Raw genomic sequence first — 21,448 nt, 5'->3', positions numbered from 1 at the left:
TGCAGAGTTACCCAGTTGTTAGAGGTAGCTCGTTCTAAGGATCGGTGACACTCGTATATCAGCGCTGAGTTATAGGTGTTGCTCCCCAGCGCAGTCAGTACTGCCATACTATCGGATAGAATACGGATATAATATCCGTGTATTTTCCTTCTTAGTATCGCGTCTGCAGCTTCCTTGATGGCTATGCATTCGCATTGGAATATGGAGCTGTGTATGCCTAAGGGTATAGAGGTGTGTATATTCAGTTCCTCTGAGAAGATGCCAGCTCCAGTTCCGGCTGCCATTTTGGAACCGTCTGTGTAAATTCTGAGTTCATTTACACCTGACTGGTCTGCTCCCACTTCGAACAGTTGAATACGGTAATTCTTTTGAAAGATGTGTGTTTTGGGTATTCTATCACAGGGTGCCTCACAGAGTGGGAAATTCTTCCTTACTCTGTTCCAGAGGTTTCCTGTGAGGCAGTCATCATTCTTGCATACACCCATCAGCTTCAGGCGGAGAACCGACATTGTCGCCTCATGTTGGATATGTATGTCAAGCGGTGTGAGCCCTAGAATGGTTTCTAGGGCAGACGTTGGCGTAGTGCGCATACAACCAGTTATGGCTGTGCAGGCCAGCCGTTGGGATCGCTTGGTTTGTACGGTTGTTAGCTCTGTCCTGGGCCACCAAGCTATTGCTCCGTAGGTGATAATTGGTCTAATAACTGCTGTATATAGCCATTTACATATCTTTGGAGCAAGACCCCAGGTTGTACACTGCCAAAATATTATACATGGTTTTTCCAGCTTGTGGTCTATGTGTTTATTCCAAAGCAGCTTACTGTCCAGGTATTTAACTTCTTTAGTAAGGCTTATCTCGGTATTGAACAACTTAGGTAATGAAAGGTTGCCAAAATTGCGTTTGTTAGTGAAAAGTATTAGCTCAGTCTTTGATGGATTAGCGGTTAGCTTATGTTGTGTGCACCATTCTTCGATTTTCATAAAAGAAGATCTCATGAGATTATATAGGACATTCTCGAATGCACCTGTTATTAGAATGGCGAGACACAACAAACACCTGGGGTCACCGAGGACTCTCCCCGAGGTCATGGGTGACATCAGAGGTTTGATTAACTACCTTGAGGAGCTAGGATGGCAAGATTAGCCGTCCACCTCACCACGTAAGATACGCGCGCCATAGTCGTCGAGTTGGGGATAGTAGCCCGTGATAACCTATAATATGTGCAGTCATTCGAAAAGATGTACCTATGAAAGGATGGTTTTAAGTAAAGGCGATATTCTTGTGAAAAAAAAGTATATTACTGATATCAAATCTAATCTATTTTATTTGATAGGTAAATATTATTACACTTGAAATATGTCATTTTTTCAATGTTTGTCAATGTCAAATGTATTCTTTTACATTTACCACCACTTAGGAAAAGGTTCAGCTTTAATGAGAAGAAGTAACAAGAAAGTTTGGGAATGAAGCGAACACTCTGATGCTTTTTAATTATAATTGTTTATTGTAGTACAATCACAGTAATCCATATTTTTATATAAAAATAGGCCCGCTGAGTTTCTTGCGCCCATTCTCCTCAGGTCTGAGGCAGTCTATTTAGAGTGGGTGGTAGTTTTTGACGTTCAAAAAGTGAGTGAATATCGAACAATCGTGTCAAACAACACTATACAGTTTCCGCCGGGTAACATGCAATGAAAGAAGAATCAATTATACACGCGAGTACCGTCTGCTCCAATATCCACCAAATATAATAGCAACCTAATTTTGCTGTCATTGAGATAAAAGATAAGGAAAAGAGGACTCGAAATACGTCCTGTATGTACGTCTTTGTTGGATGCAATTACTAATTATGACAGTAATCACGACCATCATGTTCACGAAGCATCATTACACAAACAATGAATTCAAGCTCTAAAGGTTGATGCATCCAATATACGATAATTTATGTTTATACAGTTTATTATTTATTACTTCTTGTGATTTTTGATATATTTAAACATGGTTCATATATTGGACTCAGCAATGAGTTTCGTGTAAGTTCTTCTCACGAGCTCTACTTTTTCCAAACATATATTAGAATACTAGGCAATACTTCAAGCCGGCCCACATTGTCTCTCGAACCATTTGACCGCATGCAGCGCAGAGCTGCTCGAATTGACGGGGACCCACTACCCAGAGCTCACTGGACGTCGCTTCATTGTGTGTCTTCTACCACGTTTATCACGGGGAGTGTTCCTGCCGCCGAATTCCACCTTCGCACGACACGCCATAAGTTAGAATATCATCCTCACGATCGGAATGTGTGCCGTTTCTTCACAGTGCGGTTTTCAAGGATCTTTATTCCACGACAAAGCTTTGGATGGAGCTTCCTTGTGCGGTGTTTCCGATACGAAATGGGTAGGTACCTTCAAAAAAACTCGTACCTACACCTTTCTTAAAGGCCGGCAACACTCCTGTGATTCCTCTGGTGTTACAAACCAATTTGTTCAAATAGCCATTGTTGGCACGTTCGGATGAACAAACCTCATTTTAAGTCCTTGGGAAATGTTTGAATAGCTTTTGATCCTGATCACCTAGTATCACAAACTCAATAAAAACAATTTTAATCTTTTCTCACGAAGACCTTTCCATCGATATATTATGGGGGTCTGTATCTATTGTAGCTGATGAAGTTTTGTGCTTTGTTATAATACATAATCAAATATATAAAATTCTCGTGTCGCGGTTTTTGTAGTTAAACTCCTAAACGGCTTGACCCATTCTCATGTAATTTTGAGTGCATATTGGGTAGGTCTGAGAATCAAACAACATCTATTTTTTATCCTCCTAAATGTTAAGAGTAGTCCACCCCAATTTTTTTTAATTTTTAGATAAATTATTTATTTTTTACTTTATTATGATTCAGCATTGAAAAATACATACAACTTCAAATTTTCGCAATTCTACGATCTAGAAATATTTTTGGAATCACGATTTTTATAGTATTCTTTTCCATCTACAAAACCGCTGTAGGGTTGCAAGATGGCAATCAAATATAGAACAATAATTTAAGAGTGGTAGTGCCATTTTGGGTCCTCACGGACACAACCGAATTGGGCCGGCACGCCCGGAGAAATACCACTCCCCCACTCGAAACCGGCGTGAAATAGCGGCTATGCCGCTGTGTTTCATCCGGTGAGTGGGGTATCCGGAGGCCGCGCCGAGGTAAGGGTCGCTCAGCTGGTGATCTTCTTGCATACCTCACCCATAAATGGGCGCAAGCGTTTGATTTGAAGGGGGAGAGGCATTGGCGGTAAGGTTGGACATAGCGAAGGCCTTCGATTGAGTGTGGCATTTATGCCTTAGCGCTTTAGCGCTTATAGCGAAACTGCCGTCCTATGGGCTTCCCGAGAAGTTGTGCAAATGGGTCGCTAGCTTTTTGGCAGATCGGAGCATCAAGGTTGTTATCAACGGTGCATGCTTCGACTTAAACCCCATAAACGCTGGTGTCCCGCAAGGCTGCATGCTATCCCCTACACTGTTTCTTCTGCATATCAATGATATGCTGCAAATCAGCAGTATTCATTGCTATGCAGACGACAGCACAAGGTATGCTTCATACATCGGCCGTGCCAACATGTCCCGGGATAGCGTCGACGAGAACCGGAACAAACTTGTGTCTGAAATCGAGACTATGCTATGCAAAGTCTCGGAATGGGGCCGACAAAATTTCGTCCAATTCTACCCCAAAAAGACACAAGTGTGTGCGTTCACCACTAAAAAGTACCACACTACGTAGACGTCTGGCATTCCACAACCGCGCATTTCGTTAGAAATTACTTGCCTCGCACAGCCACTTTAGGAATCAATAATTACCTGGCTGCGGTTTTCCCGAACAGATACAACTTAGGGATCTTCAAGAAATAAGCACACTCCCACCTTAAAGGCCGGCAACGCATTTCTTGACACACCTGATGTTGCGGATGTCCATTGGCGGTCCACCTCACCTCTCCCCATCCCGTGAGCCTCTTGCCCGTTTACCCCCTCTTATATGAAAAAAAAAAATCGATAAATTTTATGTACGATATATTTGGTAGGTCTGAGAATCGGTCGTCATATACATATTTTTATACCCATAAAATTTTATTGTTTTTCTAATTATTTTATATGGCAATACAACGTTTGCTGGGTCAGCTAGTTAATTATAAATGCAAACTACTGACAACAGATATAATTTTTTTGAGAGAACAAAAGTCTATATCATTTGAACAGTTAAAAATGTAATATTTAATACTTTTATAAAGTATTATTTTATTTTATATTGTTAAAATATTTGATAATGATAAATAAAGTAGAATGAATGACGTCATTACGATATCGTTTACAATTTAAATATTTGTTTAAATGTGTTCACAGTCGGTGTATTATTAAAAGAAACTATTATTTCATTTATGAACACTTCACGGCTAGGTCCAAATAGCCGTAGTTCTAGTACGAATAAATTCAAATACAAATATTTTTATTCAAAATAGGATGTGACATCACTTTTTGAATGTGAAAAAAACTACCTGCCCTCTTCCAACGTATTTCGACGATCTTGACCAGATCGTTGGTCCATCTTGTGGGGGCCTACCAACTCTGCGTCTTTCGGTAGGAACGTGGTTGCCATTCGAGGACTTTACCGCGCCAACAGCCATCTGTCTGTCGAGCTATGTGCCCTGCCCACTGCCACTTCAATTTCGCAATCATTTGGGCTATGTCGGTGACTCTGAATCTCCTACGGCCCTCACAGGGAAACTCCGAGCATTGCTCTCTCCATTGCCCTCGGAGCCACCATGAGCTTTCTCATAGGGCCCATAGTTAGCGACCACGTCTGCGAACCGTAAGTCATCACTGGCAACACACACTGGTTGAAAACCTACACCTTCAGACACTGTGGTATTTGGGACAAGAACATTTTATGGAAGTTCCCGAACGCTGCCCCTCCGAGTTGGATTCGATGAGAGACCTCTTTCGCGGACCTGCCTAACTGGATTAATTGTCCAAGGTAGACGTACTCGTCAACAATTTTGAGAGTACAGTTTCAATTAATACGAGAGTAGGTGCGACATGAACATGATATTCGTCTTGTCCATGTTCATTTTGAGACGTACTCCTTGGGAGTCTCTGGAGAGACTGAAGCACCACCCAGGTCTCAATCGAATCAAAGGCTGCCTCATAGTCCATGAACGCAAAGCATAGTGGCTGGCTATACTCCTCCGTTTTCTGTTTAACATGTCGCAGCGTATGTATGTTATAAAGCCTTTTCGGAATCCGGCTTGTTTGGAAGTCGTCGAACCTGCGCCCGATACAATTCATGACAACCATAGGAAACAGCTTATATAAAGTGCTCAGAAGTGATATGGGCCTAAAGTTCTTCACAAGCATGTTATCGCCCTTTTATAAGAGCAGAACACCTATACTTCTATGCCATGCTTTCGGCGTTTTGCCCTCGAGGATGACCAAATTGTATAGCTTCTGGAGGATCTGGTGGACCCTGTTAAGCACAGGAGTACCAGCAGCTCTCAGAAGGTGTTGGTGTTCACGGGTGCACAAAATCTACTGACAATGTCCACTATGTGATCATAACATTCAAATTCAAATATTTTTATTCAAAATAGGATGTGACATCACTTATTGAAAGTCAAAAACTAACACCCATTCCAAAATGAATGCCTTAGACCTGAGAAGAACGGGCGCAACAAACTCAGCGGGCTTTTTTTTCATCTAAAAAATATGTTAACATAGTAATATTGTACAATTTAACTTATTATTTAATAGCCTGAGGGCGGTCACTCAATTCCCAATCTGTGGTATCATTAAGAAAGTCATTTATGTTATACTAACCTTTACCACACAAACGTTTTTTAACAATTCTTTTGAATAACGTAATACATTTGTTTATATCGTTAACATTTTCTGGGATCTTAAAAGCATATACATCGCCCCCACAAAAGACTTAGTAACTCGATTTAGCCGAGTAGTAGGCACTTTAAATTTATGCCCGTTCCTGGTGTTAACATTATGGTTATGACAGCCTCAAACAAATTCACTTATGTGCCTATGAACATACATTGTGTTAATAACACGGGTTTCCGAGTATGTGGCACAGACCTTCCCTTGTCTCTATTAAAATTAGGACACCGGTTGATTTGAATGTCTACCAAAAGCCTGCGAGACATAAAGTTCTTATCGCAGGCCAATATTTTACCATCTTAGTGAACCTAATTATATTATGTGAGGTGTAGGAGGTGAGGGCATGCTCTGCCACCACCGAGGTGTTGCTATCAATTTTGCGTACACTGTGGATGTGCTCTTTGGGGCTAGTCTTTATGTTGCGTCCCGTTTCTCTAAAGTAGCTTTTGTCACACTCGTAGGAAATTTCTTAGACGCCACGGCTCTCCAGGCGGTCCCGATCCTTAGGCGATCGTAAATGATTATCAATCTGTGTCAGGGTGCGGAAAATTGTCTAGATGCTGTATCTACGGCGCGCGGCTAAGATCGCGCTTTTCATACGGTACACAGTTTGTCTCATAGTCCTGGAAACACTTTGATTTTGTTACGTGGCAGGACGACAAGGTTCGGAGAATACCAGTATAGAACTGCAAATAAGTTATTATACGTTGCAGCTATGAGTAAATTACTCTTTCTCAAGAGATTGTGGCCATCCAGAGTCTCCTTCCTTGAATACACGTTCTAAGCTCTAATCCCAGGTCAGCCAGGACTTTTAAGGTTTTTATATATTGTCACGAGAGTGGGTCAGGGATTGGAAATAATACTCCGTTTATAGGAACGAGTCTTTATTTGCGTTCACTTTTTCTGAACTTGCACTTCGCCGGTCTGCCGCTTTTCCTCTTGTGGGCGGCGGTACCTTCAACGCGTCACACTGCACCGAACACTAAGTCTTCTATCTTCTTCTTCTTGGAACACTTCCACTTTTCACTATTTCTTCTTTTCTTCTTCTTCTTCCTTAACACTTTCGAGTCAGAACTAGAACTGCCGTAGGCCACGCTTAGTACGGCTTATATACCCCCGGATCTGTTCTATTTTCAAAATGATTCTCCCATTCCATCTTTAAGTTTAAATTGTACTAGAAAATTCTTTTAACTACTTTTATCCTGCTTACACATTTTCCATCCCTTTTTTTCTGTTCGATTTGATCCTGAACTTACTAGAAATTTCCATTAACTTTACAAAACCCAAAAAATTCCATACACTGATAGGTGTATCGAACCCGGGGTTACCGGGTTTCCGCTAAAGCTACGAGTATTACGGACGGAGTTGTTGAAATTATCAGTGTGTTGAAGTTTGACAACTCTCGTCATGTACGTTGCTGCACGATATGACGTTTAACAACTCTCGTCATATACATCGAAGCGTTGCTACGCGACAATATTGTATATGTGTGACGTTGAATCAAAAATATATCGGTTTTATTTGAATGGAGGAATCCTCTGTGTCTAAAGGCCCAGAAAGGAGTCGCGCTGAAAAAGCCGGCAGAACAAATCTTGTGACTAACCGGACAACGCCGAGGTTGAGGTGGAGTAATTTTTGTTGAAAACGAAGGATTGAGAAAGATTTCAAATAAACATATTCACACCAGTGGGAGGTTCCTTTGCACAGGATGCTGGCTAGATTATGGGTACTGCAACGGCGCCTATTTCTGCCGTGAAACAGTAATGTGCAAGCATTATTGTGTTTCGCTCCGAAGGGCGCCGTATCTAGTGAAATTACTGGGCAAATGAGACTTAACATCTTATCTCTCAAGGTGACGATCGCAATTGTTGTGCTGCTCAGAATTTTTAGGTTTTTAAGAATCCTGAGCGGCACTGCATTGTAATGGGCAGGGCGTATCAATTACCATCAGCTGAACGCTCTGCTCGTCTTGTCCCTTATTTTCATAAAAAAATCCATATTCATCATATAAATGTGTAATAATACTTTAAAAAAATTTACCTTTCCTCCAACATAATTATAACGAGCCGACTTTTCTCGCTTTTCGAAGTATTCGCGTTTTATTCGAAATTCATTCTACTGTTTTGTTTTGCGAGGAAGAAGTTTCATTGAAAGTCGCATTGTGGACGAACAGGTGATAAGGATAATTTTGAGTCGTGTAGTGCGATGTCGATAAGAAAGATAATGTTTGTGTTAAGCAATTTATTAATTACCACGTTCATTTTCGTAAATGCCTCTCTTCCCAATGAACGGAATAGAGGTCCTAACATTCCAGAGTTCGTTACCACTTCTTCCCCCAGGCCTTTCATTATAATGCTTAATCTTGGGTTTCTCCCAATTATTAACGACTGGTTTGAAATAGTTTTTCTTGGGTTCCACACGCTTAATCTCGACCTTCTTCTCAACATATTTCTTGTTCTCCATTGTCTCATCACGTAAAATTTTCTTTGATTTTTTGCGTCTAATTTCTTCTGAATAACGATCTGTATCTTTATTCTTCTTCACGCTGAATTTCTCCTTCTTTATATCCTCACGACTCCATTTCTCCGCTTTTGTATATTTCGATTGACTTCGGTCTCTGTATTCTTTGTTTCTCTTTCCACTTATATTTTCTTTCATATCATAAGTATTTTTTTTCCTTAGTTTCTTACTTTTATTTTCACTTGAACTGTACTCGCGGCCTTTCTTTTTTACTTCTTTTTGTTTCTTTCGCGGTTTCTCATTGGAATTGTCTGAATAAATTGTGGCTGATTTACCTTTCATTGACTTTTCAATAGACTGTGGCAAGCCATCTCTTAGCGCATTTATACTGTCATCATTACGCTCTCTTAAATCTGTGGAATTGATAGTTTATTAGTAGTTCATTGATTTTAAAGTTAGGTTACTTTTGTTCTTATATAAATCAGCGTATTTGTTTACGTGACAAATTGACGTCTAGCGTTTTCGTGAAATCACGCGTAAAAATGTAAAATTTAAATGCATTTTAATGGAACTTAGCGATTGTTTGAATACAATATGTTTTTGGTGATTTATTATAATTTAAGGACTCAATAATAGAACTTTACAATAGATTTGATACCATATTGTGATTATTCTAAGTAAAGCTACTACTAAACAAAAATTACAGTAGGTTAGGTGGGTACTAAAATACAGCTAAAATTAATACATGCTGAGATGTAGTTTAGTTGTTTAGCAAGAGAAATAGTTCAGGGAGGTAAATTAGGACCGGTACATTTAGGCTATAGCTGTTTACCGTTTGGACACATTATGATTGATTGTATTATGACTTTGGTATTTGTTTTAACCATTTATTTTTATCCTGTGTTGGTGCTCTATAAATAAGCAAATAATACATAAAGAAACTTACGTCTCCCGAGTCGGAAGACAGCGTTCCTTCGCAGCGACTGAAGACGATCTTTCAAAGACGTTTCCTCGTCATTACTGTACTCAGGGATGCCAAGCTTAACTCTGGAGGGATAAGAATCGTTATAAAAAATTGAAAACGTAGTAATTGTTTATCTGTAAGGAGTTTCAAAATTTATTAGCTCTGTATAAGTGTGTTTAGATTTGGAAGAGCAAGTCAATTTCCAAATATAGGGTTGAGCAGGTTATCAACTGTAAAGTAGATCCTGTAGATGAACAAAACATACCAAGATTTATGAACGATACGTCACTCCAACGGTTGGCTCGGTAGAAGAGCGCTCGGACGGAACCCAATAGGTCGCGAGTATCCGCATCGTTAATAAATTTTGTTACAAATTTAATTTGTTTAATTAATCACTTTAAAAAAATATCAAATTGTTTGCCTCTGTGTAAATTCGCTCTTAATGATCTCCACCATTGTTGTCGACGTATTGATTTCTGAATATTTGCTTACTACTATGATAAATATAAAATTTATGAAAGATTTAGAATCAAATTCTGTCCACTAGTTTCATTTTGCTCCCAGACCCACACCATTATCTCTAACAGCTATTTTAGGTAAGGGGAATTAGATTAAATTTCTAGCATTTAAAAAAAATGGACTTATCGGATATCCAGGATACATTAATATTAATCTTAATTTGTAATAAAATCACAAAATTACCCTATATAATATACATAACATCAAAAAATATATTTTAAGCACTGTTGATATGCTTTGACGTCACATTTCCTACTAATATCTTTCCTTTCTTGACGTGCGTCCGTGCAGAATGAGATGTCGCTATGCCAACAGAATGACTGACCAATCAGTATGACAACTCGATGATAATTGAACTAGCAGACGCCTCTATTTATGACAAGATTATTCTTATATTAAACATTTTATTGAGATAAATCCTTTAGTTGCGAATGCAATCGGCAACTTTAGTCTTATATAATATGCAAGAGAAGGGTGAACCAGCGTGGCAAATACTTGATGATACTTTCTGGCAACACTTGCGTTGATGGAATATGCTCATGTCAAAAGTATTCTCTTAATCGAGATTTCGTATTGGCTGTGTTCGAGTAAAAGCACGGGCAATTTATCACGGGGAGTGTTCCGAAGAGCTGTTTAACCTGATTCTTGCCGCCGAATCCACCTTCGCACGACACGCCACAAGTTAGGATATCATCCCCACCATCTGGATGTGTGGCGGTCCTCCACAGTGCAGTTTTCAAGGAGCTTTCTTCCACGTACTACAAAGCTGTGGAATGAGCTTCCTTGTGCAGTGTTTCCGGGACGATACGACATGGGTACCTTCAAAAAAAGCGCGTACACATATCCTTAAAGGCCGGCAACGCTCTTGTGATTCCTCTGGTATTGCAAGAGAATGTGGGCGGCGGTGATCACTTAACACCAGGTGATCCGTACGCTCGTTTGTCCTCCTATTCCATAAAAAAAGCTCATGCCACATTGTGTAATTGTTGTTTGTTTTATAATTATTTAACTTCTAAGAAAGTTCCATCAAATACGTAAAGGCGTGCCTAACATGTATATGTTGAGGATGTGTCCAAGTTTGTAGGGTGTCGTGCGAAAATGGAATTTGGCGGCAAAAATGTTAAACAGCTCTTCGGACCACTCCCTGTGATAAATGCGGTAGAAGACAATCAAGCGCCATCTCTAAGTAAAGTTATGTTAAAATCATCGAGATGGATTGAAAGATAATCTGATACGGGGGCAAACTGAAATTATCGGAAATAGAATATTTCGGATTGAGTTATAATAAAACCTTTTTAAGAATTTGAATACTGGCCTCTTAAAATCTTAATGACATTCATACAATTAAAAAAAAGTTCAAAAACAAAAACTATGTTGGTTTAAAGTTGAAATGTCGTTAACAGAAATTGAGCTCACGCGTGAACATTTCCGTGCCATAATTTATCACAATTTTCGTCGCGGCCTATTTCAAGATAAACATCTCAGCGAACTTATTTCGATTTATGATGAAGCACCGAGTCAAACGACAATATACTGCTGATATGCCGAGTTCCGACGCGGTCGTGTGTCGCTCTGCACTATTTCTTCTGCAGGTCGACCAAGAACAGCGGTCACACCTGAAAACATCGCAGCTGTGCGAACTATTATATTAGATGACTGTCAAGTGACATACCAGTAGATTCAGGCTATTATCAGTATCGGAATGACTTTTGTAATGATTGGTTTGCACGAATGGAAAAGTGCATTAAGTTGAACGGAGAATATTTCGAAAAAAAAAAAGCGCAAGAGGAAAAAAAAGTAACAATCTTAATACTTCTTGATTTCTCACGTGCTTTTGATACTTTAAATATAAATCTCCTACTTTCCAAGCTAGCCTACTATGGTTTTAGTGAAAATAGTATTAAGTGGTTTGAAAGTTATCTCACTAATAGAACACAGACGGTCTCAGTGATAGATGAGCACAATGGGTAACACAAATTTTTCAGAACGTGCCAATATAACGAGGGGAGTTCCCCAGGGCTCTATTTTAGGGCCCCTTATCTTTATTCTATACATTGCTGACATAATTAAAAACATAAAACACTGCAAATATCAGATTTACGCTGATGATATACAGCTTTATTTTTCTTTTCCGCCACACGAAGCCCAACAGGCAATAGATATTATAAATGCTGATCTTCATGCAATATTCATGTGGTCTGAAAAAAACTCATTGATTTTAAACCCGGATGAAACAAAATTTATGATCTTCGGCAATTGTAAAGGCTTAGAATTAATTAATGAATACAATGTAATCTAGTCATAAATGATAAGCATATCGAACGCGTACACGAAGCTCGTAATCTTGGGTTGATAATTGATGAATCCCTAAGATTTGAGAAGCATGTAAATAAAGTAATTTCCAACAGTTTTAATAGATTAAAATTTTTGTACCAAATTAGACCATTTATAACCACAGAACTACGCATCCGTCTTTGTGAGGCTCTTGTTTTATCCAAATTTAACTATACCGATACAGTGTATGGTCCGAGGTTGCTTCGTAGAACAAGAAATTCAATACAAAGAGTACAAAATGCATGTGCTCGTTTTTGCTGGGATATACCGGCCCGACAACACATTTCTCCATACCTCAAAGAAGCAAATATTTTAAATATGGATGCTCGTAGACGACTTCATTTAGCTACGCTTCTTTTTGGTATTATTATGACAAAAACACCAACATATTTATATAATAAATTGGAATGGCTAGGTCAGCGCAGCCAGTTAAATTTTGAGACAAGGTCCGCTTTCAATGTCCTATCAGTCCCACTCCATCATTCCGCCTCTTTTAGAGGAAGTTTTAGGTACAGTGCCACCAAGTGCTGGAATGATATACCACCACCGTTTCGCAGCTTCAAGACTGTTGGAACTTTCCGGAAAAAGGTTAAAAACCTTATTCTTATGACTGTTTAATTAATAACGTATATGCTCATAAATGGTGTGCATAAGTCTGACATTATTAGATATATCTATTAATAATACATAATGGGATCGAACTTTTAGTTTGTATTGTTGCTAATATTTTTAATATGTATGCAAAACTGCAATTATTTTAATATTTATGTACCTAATTTCTGAACAGTAGTACCAAATTTCAACTTTTAAAAGTAAATAAGTTAATGGAACCTTTAATAAAACAAAAAATATTTAACAATAGTAGTTACTCAATGGGTGACCAAGGGGCTGCTGAAAATCAGCGCTGTGTTGGTATTATACCAACGTAGCATGACGCTGAGTCAGCTCCTTTTAATAACAATAACTGCTACACAGTACTTTTAAATTAAGATAATTCCTATAATATTATACATATACTTGTTTTTTTTTTGTCATTTGTATTATTTTTATGTTATTAGTTCTTAATTTTTTTCCTCTGTAAGTTCTTTTTTACTTTTATTATTCTGTGTGGTTTGTGTTTGCTATTAATAAAGTTTTCATTCATTCATTCATTCATTCAAAAACAATTAAATACAATTTAGCTATACCATGCATTTGGTTTTTCTTAGACCTGATCATTTCAGTGTGCCGCTCGTACGCAAATTTATCGTAACTGGTAGAAATATATTAATGTGTTGATATACCCTTTCTTCTTCAGGTGTGCTCTGTACTCCTGTATCTCCTGAGGATTGCTGATCAGGTGCAGCCTGGCTCCGCTTTCAGGGTTGAAAGGCATCTTTCCTTGGTCCAGATTTGCGTCAAAATTATTTTGCAGCAGACTCATTATCTTCTTTAATTTAATTTCCTTTTCATTGCTGTCATCAAACGCTGTATTCACAAAAAATACTTTTATAAATAGCAGTATGTAAGACTTAAACCAAAACGCCAAGTTAAATATTGGAAAAGGTTAAGTACTTTTGAATCTGCCGGTAAAATAGGCTGGAGAAACATATAATTATGTCCACTCCTCTAGCAAAATGTTTATGTTCAGTGTATATTTACAATACTATGACTACATAACATTAAAACTATCATTACGTGGAAGCGTACCAAGAATACTGGCAGCATTTCCGCGCTGGATAGCTAGGCTGATCCGTTGACCGAAATAGCTACCAGCGCTTGGGTCTCCAGTAGCCTAATTGAGGCGCGAAGCTATTTTGTACATTCACCGCGTTTCTGGGCCCCACGGACACCAAACGATACAAAGATGTTTGACGGCAGGATAACCCGTGACGTCCAAGAGCATCTACCTGAACGCTACATCTACATTTATGTGGTTCATTCAGTTTTATAGGGAGTAATTGTTTTATGAAATTTTTTTTTGTACAGTGCTGCACTGTACAAAATATTGTACACAAATCAAAGAAGATGTAAATAGTACTTAATAAGAGGCGGGACTGCTTATGTAAAAATTTAAATTAATTTTAGTATGAAACGTGCAGTGATTTGATATAAGTCTGAAATAGTAGTAATAGCATAAAATCCCAACGTCTGATTGTGTTTTTTTGATTAAACTAATTTTAAATGAACGTTTAGGGCGTATGCAATATATTAACCATATATATTGGTTGCCTATAAAAATTTGGCCGCAACTAACTGTAATTAATTTTAGTATAATTAATTTTCTGATGTAAATTGCGCCCATGTGTTTTTTTATTATGTTGTACGTCATTTTAAAGAAAATTATGAAAAAATATGGTTGCCAACTCAATCTAATTATGAATTACCGTAGAAATCATTATTTTCACAGTACAGAAATATGTATGTGGGAAATCCCCGCGTTATATGGGATAATGTCCGTATTATATTGGGTAATAAAATCGCGCAATATGAACACGCGTTTACTGTACTATCATTTGCTCTGATTCATATTTTTTTTCATTTCATTTTAAAATATTAATAAAATCACAAGTAAATCACGAAGTAAATATCATAATTAGGCGCGCATTTTTAATTATTATACCTCATTTTTTATCGCATGGCAAAGGTACGTATACATTCAGCCAAATACCTTATTTGTAACATATTTAGTGGCAAAACAGAAATTAACGATGTGGTTTAGTACACAAATAAAATTTGAAAAACAAAATTTTATGAACGTTGCGGAACTCGAACCCACGACCTCTGGCGTTCCGAGCCACTGCTCTAACCAACTAATCTAAACAATTGTATATTTACAAGAGCGACATCTCAATTTCCTAATATGCAAATATTGGGGTTGAGCAGGTTATCAACTGTAAAGTAGATCTGTAGATGAAGCCACAGCCTGCGAGTCTAACGAAGCATACAAGATTTTATGACGATAGGTCACTGGAACGGCTAGCGCAGTTGGTTAGAGCACTGGCACGGAACGCCAGAGGTCGTGAGTTCGAGTCCCGCATCGTTCATAAAATTTTGTTTTTCAAATTTTATTTGTGTATTAATCTATACTAATATTATAAAGCTGCAGTGTTTGTTTGTTTGTTTGAACGCGCTAATCTCTGGTATTACTGGTCCGATTTGAATGATTCTTTCAGTGTTGGGTAGTCCATTTATCGAGGAAGGCTACAATAGGCTATGTTTTTTTTTCAAAATTAGGGATCCGTAATAAAATTGCTATTTTGTAACACAAGGTGTAAAATCGAAAACCTATTTTTGCGTGCGCTGCAAAAACTATTGACAATAGAACAAAATGATGTACAGGCTATAATATAGGCAATATTTTATTACTTATAAAACTATCACGTGAATTATACTTTATATGGCAAAACAACGTTTGCCGGACAGCTAGTAATAGTAATATAACTTTTAAAATATAAGAAATTGTTTAGATGTGGTTTAATAAATATTTGAGAATCTCAAAAAGTTACTTATTAAAGTGTATAGATCGAATTACACGGCGTGACTGCGTGGCACGGGGCTTAAAAAAACACTTCATATTATGATAAGTAAAAAAGTATTTCTGTAGTATTTTAATCGTATCTAATGAGAGCAAGATTCCACATAATATGTTTACAGTTCTTCGCATCATATGCATTGAAAACTCTATTCAAAATGTAGGTGCTCAAAATTTCTTCTCATTTGTCCTCCTATGCCATAAAGGCCTGCAACGCTCCAGTGATTCCTCTGGAGTTGTCTGAAGTCTGAAGGGCGCCGTAGCTAGTGAAATTACTGGGCAAATGAGACTTAACAACTGATGTATCTAGGTGACGAACGCAATTGTAGAGGCGCTCTGACTTCTGGGGCTTTTTCAAGAATCCTGGGCGACACTGCATTATAATGGGCAAGGCGTATCAAATACCAACAGCTGAATGTCCTGCTCATCTCGTCCTCTAGTTTCATAAAAAAAAGGAAATAAAGGTACGTTCGTTTGTCTCCTCTTCTCCTCGTGTGTGTGTTGTTTTTGGTTCGTGTTCTTCTTCCATGAAAAATGATCATCTTGGCCGTTTTATCGCCACATGAGTCTGGAGGTCTACTCCCAAAATCGAACAATATTCGGAACAATACAATAATACCCCGAATATATCGCACCCACCGTACTCTAACAAATGTTCGTATTACATATCGTTTATCGTAACAACATCGTAACCATAGACTAATATTTGATTTATTTACGACGTTATAGTGAATGAATTATGCGCAATCCTTGAAAAACTAAATATTATCTGTGCTATGTCGCTGTTAAGTGTCAAAAGTCAAAACATAGTTTAGGCGGTAAGGACCATGCCAGACTCTACACCACCAATTTGCATCATTTACACAAAATGTAAATATTCAAAAATTATGTAACGAATATAATATGACCAATTAAAATTGAATAAATAATACAAAACTTGCGGATAATAAGATGTTAAAAAAGTAACTCAACCCTTCTCGTCGACTTCCTATTTCTCAGGCGGCCATTTGCATTACTTTCTACGCATCAACGATCAATAAAATGACTTAAATTATTTGGTAGTAAAAAAATCCTGTTGAATAGTAAATCACATATTATTATTTTAATAATATTTATTAAGTATGTATATTGTATGGTAAATATATCTATACAACTTGAAACGATAATAGCAACGACAGCCTAGAAGGTGTCGTTGAGATTATCGTAAATGTCGACACGACTAATGTCACGATATATCGAAGCAGAATCTATGCATTTTAGGTGTAGGCCCCCTGATAACTTACCCTCGGTAGAACCACGGTCGTCACCTCCACTCTCCTGTGGACTATTCAGCAGCTTCACCACATTTATAATGTCCAGTTTATTTTGGGACATCTCTCCTGACACGAATACAACAACTGCTGAAATTTTATCATACAATTGTTTAATTTCAGTGAAAGAGGCATAAAAATTTAAAGTTTCTGATAGATAAGACATTCTATAATCTATACAATCAGTGATTACCTTACGGAAAATTTTTAACTGTTTTACATATTGTTTTTTACATCTATTTAGTTTTTTGACATTTATTTAGATTTTTGACATATAATAATTATAATAATGAACATTAGACATTTTACGGCCGTTTTCAATTACCTATCTATCCTTAGTTTAACTTACTAGAGGTAGACAAATCTATCCTTTTACGCTTACTTACATTTCAATAACCTATTGACAGATAGCATTGGACTATAACTACTATATTATTTAACGGTGACAGCAATGTATCCCTAAGTTAAACTATAGGATAGATAGGTTATTGAAAACGGCCGTTAGATGATAATATTATGAACAGTAATAGTTAAATAATTGGTTTTTTAATGTTGCATGCTGTTATTATGCAGAGTTTGGCTGCTCATGTTTTTTCATATATTCAACACCTGTATATCAGCCAAATTCACAAATAAAGAAAATTAAATTGAAAAATATTGTTTTTTTTCATTACTCGTCATAAATCGAAAACTCGATAACACCACGCGTTCCCGAGATAAAGGGTCTTGAGTCTTGACAGACAGACCAACAGACCAACAACAAATTGATACCTTTTAGATCTAAGACCTACGAATATATTAAATGTGTTACCTTTGTTTTCATCTTTAGTAAAAATATTAAAAAAAAACACGCTTTGGTTGAAAAGATAATAATGGTTGAAATTTAAAAGACGAAAGATGAAAAAATTATATAAATTAACAAAAATCTTATTTTGCAAATTGAAAATTGGAATAATTTTATCAAATTAATGTACTGTCATCGGTCCTCGATAAATCTACGAAATTTGAACGAAATCTGGCCGTTTAAAGTGGGTCAAAATCGCGGCCAAATGAGTCGGTTACAAACAAACAAATATACATACATACAGGCGAAGCTAATAAAAAGCGTGTAAAATAACCTAACTTCTTTTCTTTTTGGATTGCCCAAAAATTTTTTCTACATAGTCGGCGGTTTCGAAACGCAAATGTAACGTTTTATATCTCTGTAAACATTTATATATTAAATAAGAATATATTTTAAAAATTATTTAACATATAGTTATATTGAAAGTCTAGGATAATATCCACGGACGAATATTATGTACCTAGGGTCAGTAATAATTATGGTGATGAACTATTAAAAAACGTCATCCCTATTTACGTAACTGCTTGCCCGAGGATATTAGAAACGAGCCTAATATTCACGGAACGGCTTCACAGCATACTAAATTGACGTCACACTGTACAGTGGTCGCAGTGCATATCGGAACATACCCAATATGTTAGTTATCAACAATGTCAAAATGTGTTTATCTCTCAAACTGAACACAGACTGGCTACAATATCTTTGAGCATTCAGTGTATTTGGTGAAGATTTTGATTACATTTTATTTCTACTTAATACTTCATGACCTACATTTTTTTCTATCTGAAAATAGATCTTTTTTCCCCACGAAAAGCAACACTAACAATAGAAATAAATTTTAGATTATTGACAATTCTAGTCTGGCAATTCTCACGAAAACTATTACTAACAAAGGAATAATTAATTATATTAAAGATAATATTATATAAGTTAGATTTAAGCAAATCCTTACTAGCTGGCATTAAAAACGTGCCGACAGCAATATTTATATAAAAAGCAGCCATTTCTGCTTTACTGAGGTGCAATGAACTAGGCCACTTGGCTATTGGACTTCAGCCGTTCGAAATAAATTGTATTTTGAGGTCACTGCAAGATGACAGAGTTCAGTCTACTTCGTACTTTCACTGTTATGGCCAACACTCACAAAAGCTTTGATTGATTCAACTTCAAATTTAAACATTTTTATACAAAATAAGATATAATATCACTTATTGAAAATTAAAAACTACAACTCATTCAAAAAAGTATGCCTCAGACCTGAGAAGAACGGGCGCAAGTAACACAGCGGGCTTCTTTTTTTTTATAAAAATTTGGTTACAATGTAAAATCGTACAATAAAATTTTTTATTTAATAGCCTGAGGGTTGTCGCTGCATTCCCAATCTTTGGTATCATAAAGAATGTCACTTATTTTATAGTAAGCTTTTACCACACAAACGTTTTGTGACAATTCTTTTCAATTTCGTAATACACTTATTGTTTTGAACATTTTCTGGGATCTTGTTGTAAAAGCATATACATCGCCCTACAGAAGACTTACTCGACTTAGCCGAGTAGTAGGCATTATAAGGTTATGTTTGTTCCTGCTGTTAACATTATGGTTATGGCAGTTATTGTTAATTTCGTTAAATGTACTTTCAATGATTCTTTAGGACCTAGGCTATAATTAGTGCATATAGCGCTCTTCTGCAGTACAAATATTGTATTAATATAGGTAGCGTTGCCCCTCAGCATATAAATATTATGAACCTATTAATTATGTGTCATGGGCATCAATAATAAATAAAAGTATAAAATATTCAGTAACAAGTCTATTTTTTCACATAGTTCATAATAGTTGGAATAAAATCTAGATACCCGACTGGAACACGCAAATTCTGGTCGTTGTCGAAAGCTGCTCTTGGTAACTTCAAACAGCCATTCCTGCCGGTGTTGCACATGATGAATGACACCCTGGCCCATACGGCAAAAGAGAAAGCCGAGCTTCTGTGCGCTCTTTTTGCCGCCAACTGGCCTAGTGACGACAACGGAAAAACACCGCCGATCATCCCGCGGTGTCAGAGCTCTACGCCTGAATATATTTCAGACCGAAAACTGTTTTCGTTGGACGTAAAGAAGTCGAGCGGGCCGGATGGGTTTTCTCCAATCGCGCTCAGAACGTGTGCCCCTGAGTTGACTCTCATATACAAAAGGCGTAGTACCTGACTCATGGAAGTCAGCCCTGTTCCATCCGATCCAAAAAAAAGGAGATAGTTCGGATCCGACAAACTACAGGCGTATAGCTATTACTTCCCTGCTCTCCATGATGAGATCATGAACAGCATTATTAACCGCCAGCTCTTGGAATGCCTAGAGGATCACCAGTCGATCAACGACCGACAGTACGGCTTTTAAAAAAGTGTAGCATCATTAGAATTAAATGATGTCCAGCGAGACGCTGTAGGTACTTCATTGTTAGTTAAAGTCACAAATAACTGACTTCATTAAACTAGTTCACATTATCTTTCATAAAATTAAAGCGTTTTAAAGATACACAATTTCCTATCCTTCACTTTACTTAATATTAGTGCCTAAAGATATGCAGAGGAACTCCAGGACTGTACCAGACTAAGGAGTCCTGGAGAATCCCTCCCTGAATGTCCACAATTAGGACCTATTGGCTTGGGTCACGTACCACAGATTACGCAGGGCGATCTGTGCATAATAATTTTGCATTGGCGTATGGTCTGTCACATATGGTTGAGTCGCCAACGTGGCTCCAGGATGTGGAGAACCACATGTCGTCCTCATTAGATCTTCTGCTGACTACACATCCCGATAGTTACCAGGACTCTGCCGACGCCGCTCTCGGAACTTCTAACAATCGCCTTTTCAGTAGTGTAGTGCCTATCCCCACGTCACAGACCACCAGGGTCCGCCGCGTTTGTTCCACTTTGGATGATCTTAGGTAGTGGGAGCATGGTGCATGAGGCATAGATGGTTCATACCGCTCTAAGATCCCATGAGGCATCAATCTGCACTGATATACTCACAGCATCAATCCTACAAATATTATAAATGCGAAAGTTTGTGATTGTGTGTGTATATAACACATAGGCTACAATTCATAATGAAATAGTGTGTATTATCCAAAATATAACGATAAGTGTCAGGAAGTAGGAAAAAATCTGCGATCTATTCATGTTTGCTCCGCAAAGCCTGCATGAGTTATAAAAATATATATGATATATATCGGCTCAAACACTACAACACACCTATTATAAAATCGAGAATAAAAAGATTAATAATTTTATTCTAGAATTAAATCATAAGTCATCATTTGATTACATTGTGATATAAAAATATTGTTAAAAACCATTATTCGAAAGCACGTCCACATGCGCCGACCCCTATAAATATAGCCACACTGTCGACACTCGAGGCATACGAGCTCAGGCTGTCGTACAGAGGTACGGACCTCTTTGACACGTTGTTACATTGCCTGTGGGATATACGAAGGTGATCAAATATCGGTTAAAATACTTAATCAATGGATAGTGCATGATGAACACTAAATTATTCATCGTTTTT

At 37.5% G+C, this 21,448-nt stretch overlaps 1 protein-coding gene across 1 annotated transcript in view; it reads right to left on the bottom strand.

Moving 5' to 3' along the window:
- LOC126973159 (fibroin heavy chain-like) overlaps positions 1-17,099 on the bottom strand; it is a 79,531-nt gene extending 62,432 nt beyond the window's left edge. Inside the window, exons 1-2 of the mRNA XM_050820367.1 lie at positions 17,009-17,099; positions 8,625-8,705 (exon numbers count right to left, since the gene is read on the bottom strand). Coding sequence (XP_050676324.1) covers positions 8,625-8,705; positions 17,009-17,099 — 172 coding nt within the window. The remainder of the gene's footprint in view (positions 1-8,624; positions 8,706-17,008) is intronic.
- Between the last annotated feature and the right edge of the window lie 4,349 nt (positions 17,100-21,448).

This window comes from Leptidea sinapis, chromosome 2 (assembly GCF_905404315.1).
Source record: "Leptidea sinapis chromosome 2, ilLepSina1.1, whole genome shotgun sequence".
Taxonomy (NCBI): domain Eukaryota; kingdom Metazoa; phylum Arthropoda; class Insecta; order Lepidoptera; family Pieridae; genus Leptidea; species Leptidea sinapis.
Note: the sequence above shows the minus strand (reverse complement) of the source record. Positions and strands in the feature narration are given on the sequence as shown.